At 42.5% G+C, this 3,845-nt stretch overlaps 1 protein-coding gene across 1 annotated transcript; it reads right to left on the bottom strand.

Moving 5' to 3' along the window:
* Positions 1–745: 745 nt before the first annotated feature.
* LOC111540922 (olfactory receptor 51G2) lies at positions 746–1,754 on the bottom strand. Its single transcript, XM_023209604.1, has one exon. It carries the CDS (start codon positions 1,729–1,731, stop codon positions 787–789), a length of 945 nt encoding a protein of 314 aa, XP_023065372.1. The 5' UTR covers positions 1,732–1,754; the 3' UTR covers positions 746–786.
* Positions 1,755–3,845: the final 2,091 nt, after the last annotated feature.

The raw sequence follows: 3,845 nt of genomic DNA, 5'->3' as shown, positions 1-3,845 counted from the left end.
CTAGGGGAAGATGACTCCCAAACCGACTTCTTTTAACTTTGAAGAATACAATTAACATGTGATTGTGTAATGAATCTTCCCAAAATTTAGTGTCTTAAAAATATTTATTTTGTTTACAAATCTGCAATTTTGGCTGAGTCAGAGAACAATTGATTGCTTTACCAGATGCCAGTTGGAGAGGCTGGAAGGTTGCGGAATGTAATAATCTGAGGATTCTCCACCCACTGGTGGTTAACACTGACTCCACTAAGTTCTCAGCTTGAGTGAGACCTTGGTTGAGCCTATTGGATGGAACACCTTACATGGGCCCTCTCCACATCGTCTGGGTTTCCTCTTAGCATAGGGGCTGGGTTTCAAAAACAAGCGTTGAGTGAAACAGACAGAAATAGTAGAGGAATTGAGGTGGAAGAGAGAGAGAGAGGAGATACATGGGCTATTTCCACAATATTCAATTCATGAGGCGTTTACAAATTCTATCCAGTTACAAGGGGAGAAGAAATAGACCCTATCTCTTTATGAGGAGTAGCAAGTTCCTGGAAGAGAATGTGGGATTAGAATTATTCTTGTGGCTATTTTTAGAAAATAAAATTTACCATATCATATTACATTTTATCTCCCCTCGCCCTTGCCACAACAGAGTGAGGGTTCTGTAAGGACCGTGACTCATCCCTATACGTATTTGTTGAGTAAGTAAATGTCTCTTTTATTTCATGCATGTTAGAAATTATAAAGGATAGGTAAACAAGGGCATGTTTCAGGAGATAGTGGCTCTAACACTAGACACAGTTAGTAACAAAAGGCATGGGTCACTCGATCCCGGATCTGTTTAGTCTTCACACTGTAGACAATGGGATTCATCACAGGAGGAAAGAGAAGATACGTGAAACCCATGACCACCTGGATCAGGGTGGGTGCCTGCTTTCCAAAGCGATGGATGACAGAGAGGCCAATCATGGGAGTGTAGAAGAGCAGCACAGCACAGATGTGGGAAACACAGGTGTTAAGAGCCTTGAGTCTCTCAGCCCTGGAGGCGATGGACAGCACGGTGTGCAGGATCAGAGCGTAAGAGAAGAGGATGAACAGTGAGTCTATACCCACTGTAGAGATGATGACAAACATGCCATAGATGCTGTTGGCCTTCATGTTGGCACAGGCCAATTTCATCACTTCTTGGTGGAGACAATAAGAATGTGAGAGAACTGGGGAGCCACAATAGGTGAATCTTTTGAGCATAAAAGGCAATGGAAAAATAAGTGCTACACTACGACCCAGAGAGATCAGGCCAATCCTGCCAATGACTGTGTTGGTGAGAATGGAAGCATAGTGCAAGGGGCAGCAGATAGCCACAAAGCGGTCAAAGGCCATAGACAGTAGCACAGAGGACTCGAGGAAGGATAAACAGTGAATGAAAAAGAGCTGAGCAAAGCAGGCATCGTGGCTAATTTCTCGTGCCCCAACCCAAAAGATGCCGAGGACTGTAGGGAGAGTGCAAAGGGACAGACCCAGGTCAATCAGAGCCAGCATGGACAGGAAGAGATACATAGGTTCATGGAGTGAGCACTCTGTTTTAATGATGAAAAGAATTGTGCAGTTGCCCAGGATGGAAACCAGGTACATGAAGCACAGCGGAATGGAGATCCAGATGTACACGTGCTCCAACCCAGGAATGCCACTCAGCAAGAAGGTAGCAGAAACGTTGCTGCTGCCATTTCCCAGGGATCCCAGGGTCATTGTGTGAGGAGACAAGGGGGTAGGTGGGTGCCCCCCAAAATCCTGAAGTAAATTGACGCAGTACTAGTCATTGCACCTGGTAGAAATTAAAGAAAAAATATTAGAATCAAATATACCTAGAACTGTGCAGCTCCTTCTAATGGCTATTTCTTTCTGGTCCTTGGCTTCCTCTTAATATCTTTTTAAGGAAATTAGTCTCATAGTTTCAACAAGAAACAAAGACATGGAATTGTGACGTGATGAGCCAAACTGGGTGAGTTGGAGATTCTAAATGAGTTGTTCCACACTTTTTGCTCTTTTCTGACTTCTGTATCAACCAGGTCTTCTTAGCCACTGGAGTTTTTACTAGTCTCACCCAATGGGATGCACCCAGGGGCCGGGCGCAGTGGCTCACAGCTGTAATCCAAGTACTTTGGGAGGCCGAGGTGGGTGGATCATGAGGTCAGGAGATCGAGACCATTCTGGCTAACACAGTGAAATCCCATCTCTACTAAAAATCCAAAAAAAAAAAAAAAAAAAAAAGTATGGGAGGAGGGAGATTTCAGGCTCCCTCTGCCAGCACTATGGGTTGGCAGTGGCTGTGTTGTGCCACTGAAGACCACAGCTGTTGTTGGGGACTTTTCTCTTATAGCAGCATGCTCCTTGAGTTATAGTCCTTGCTCTCCGCTCCTTCAGACTAAGAAGTGAGAGTTTCCTTATTATTCCTTTTGACCATATTTAACTTTGCCTGCCTCTTACAAGTAGATCTTTTCTGAAAAAAAAAAAAAAAAAATTCCTCACATGCCTTTTTTCTACCAGATCTCTCACTAATATTCCAACTTTCATTTCACCTTGTTTTCTTCTCCCTTATCTTACTGTGCTTTCTTTGCTGTAGTTTTAGTTTTTTACTTTCTTTCTCTTTTTTGTTTTTGATTCACTTCTCCAGGCCCATACAAGCCCTAATTCTAGACACAGACCAACCTTTCACTCACCTTCTCCTCTGGTCTTCCTGACATAGAAGCTTAGCCTTGTCCAAGTAGCTCATAAATACTGTTCAGCTTACAGAATTCCAGAGAGAGGTGGAGTGTATGTGAATGATGACCTGTGAAGCTATTTCTGACTGCTAGAGCAAGACATCAAAGCCTTGATCCTCCTGTCAGTCAGTAACCAGAATTCCCCAGAAGTCCAGGAATCCAACTGCTGTGGACCTAAGTGGCAAAAAAGGCTAAAGCACTGTCAACCACGGCCACATCCCCAACCACAAGGTCATGTCCAGGAAAGCCCGCTGAACACAGGGCAGTGATGCTGGAAAGACCCAGTCTTCTACAGAGGAAGAAATGAAGGCTCAGGAGAGTCTTGTCACTGGGCAGAGGTCATACGCCAATTTAGGCCTCCTGACTTCCAGAGCAGGGATCTTCCCACTCTCAATTACCATCACTAGAATATGAGCTCAAAGAGGGTAGGGGCTTTTCTTTGTTTGCCTCTGTCAATCCAGTATTTAGAACATGCCCCAGTACATAGCAGATGCTAAGCATTTTTTTTTTTTGCATGAATAAGTTATTTTGTATTTAGCTAACCAATAGTAACTTGGTGCAGGTTTTATCTCCTTAAAATCCCTATGAATATTCTCTTGATAACATTATGCTGTAGATAAGAAAACAGAAGCTTAGAGAAAATTATTTACGTTTCTAAGATCAGACAAATAGTAAAGACAAAAATAGGATTTGAACGAATATTTGATTTTTCTCTAGACTTCAGGATATAGACAATGATTACTCTTTCTTGCCACATAGATAATAATTCAGTGTCAAGTAGCACAGCTAGCTTAACAGACCTTTAAAAGCATTGCTGATTCTTTAGCTGAATAAATAAATAAACTAATTGGAGAAACACACATAAAGATATACATGGCCACTTTCTCTCTCACTCTAATAACGGTGGCATTAATAGTCCAGGCTATTAATTCACTGTCCACTTGAAGATCATGTAGGCTCTCATACTGTGTTCCTCAGCTTCTGCTGTGGCCATGATCGGTGGTTACCACATTACACATCAAAGTGAATTCAGAAAAGCTGTGATAAATTCACCTGTCAGGGATAGACAAGCTACATATTGGGTTAACAACGTAATTTTTA

Source organism: Piliocolobus tephrosceles, chromosome 13 (genome assembly GCF_002776525.5).
Source record: "Piliocolobus tephrosceles isolate RC106 chromosome 13, ASM277652v3, whole genome shotgun sequence".
In the NCBI taxonomy this organism is placed as follows: domain Eukaryota; kingdom Metazoa; phylum Chordata; class Mammalia; order Primates; family Cercopithecidae; genus Piliocolobus; species Piliocolobus tephrosceles.
Note: the sequence above shows the minus strand (reverse complement) of the source record. Positions and strands in the feature narration are given on the sequence as shown.

Coding starts and splice junctions, on each gene's coding strand:
- LOC111540922 (XM_023209604.1), bottom strand. CDS start 1,731: ATGACCCTGGGATCCCTGGGAAATGGCAGCAGCAACGTTTCTGCTACC.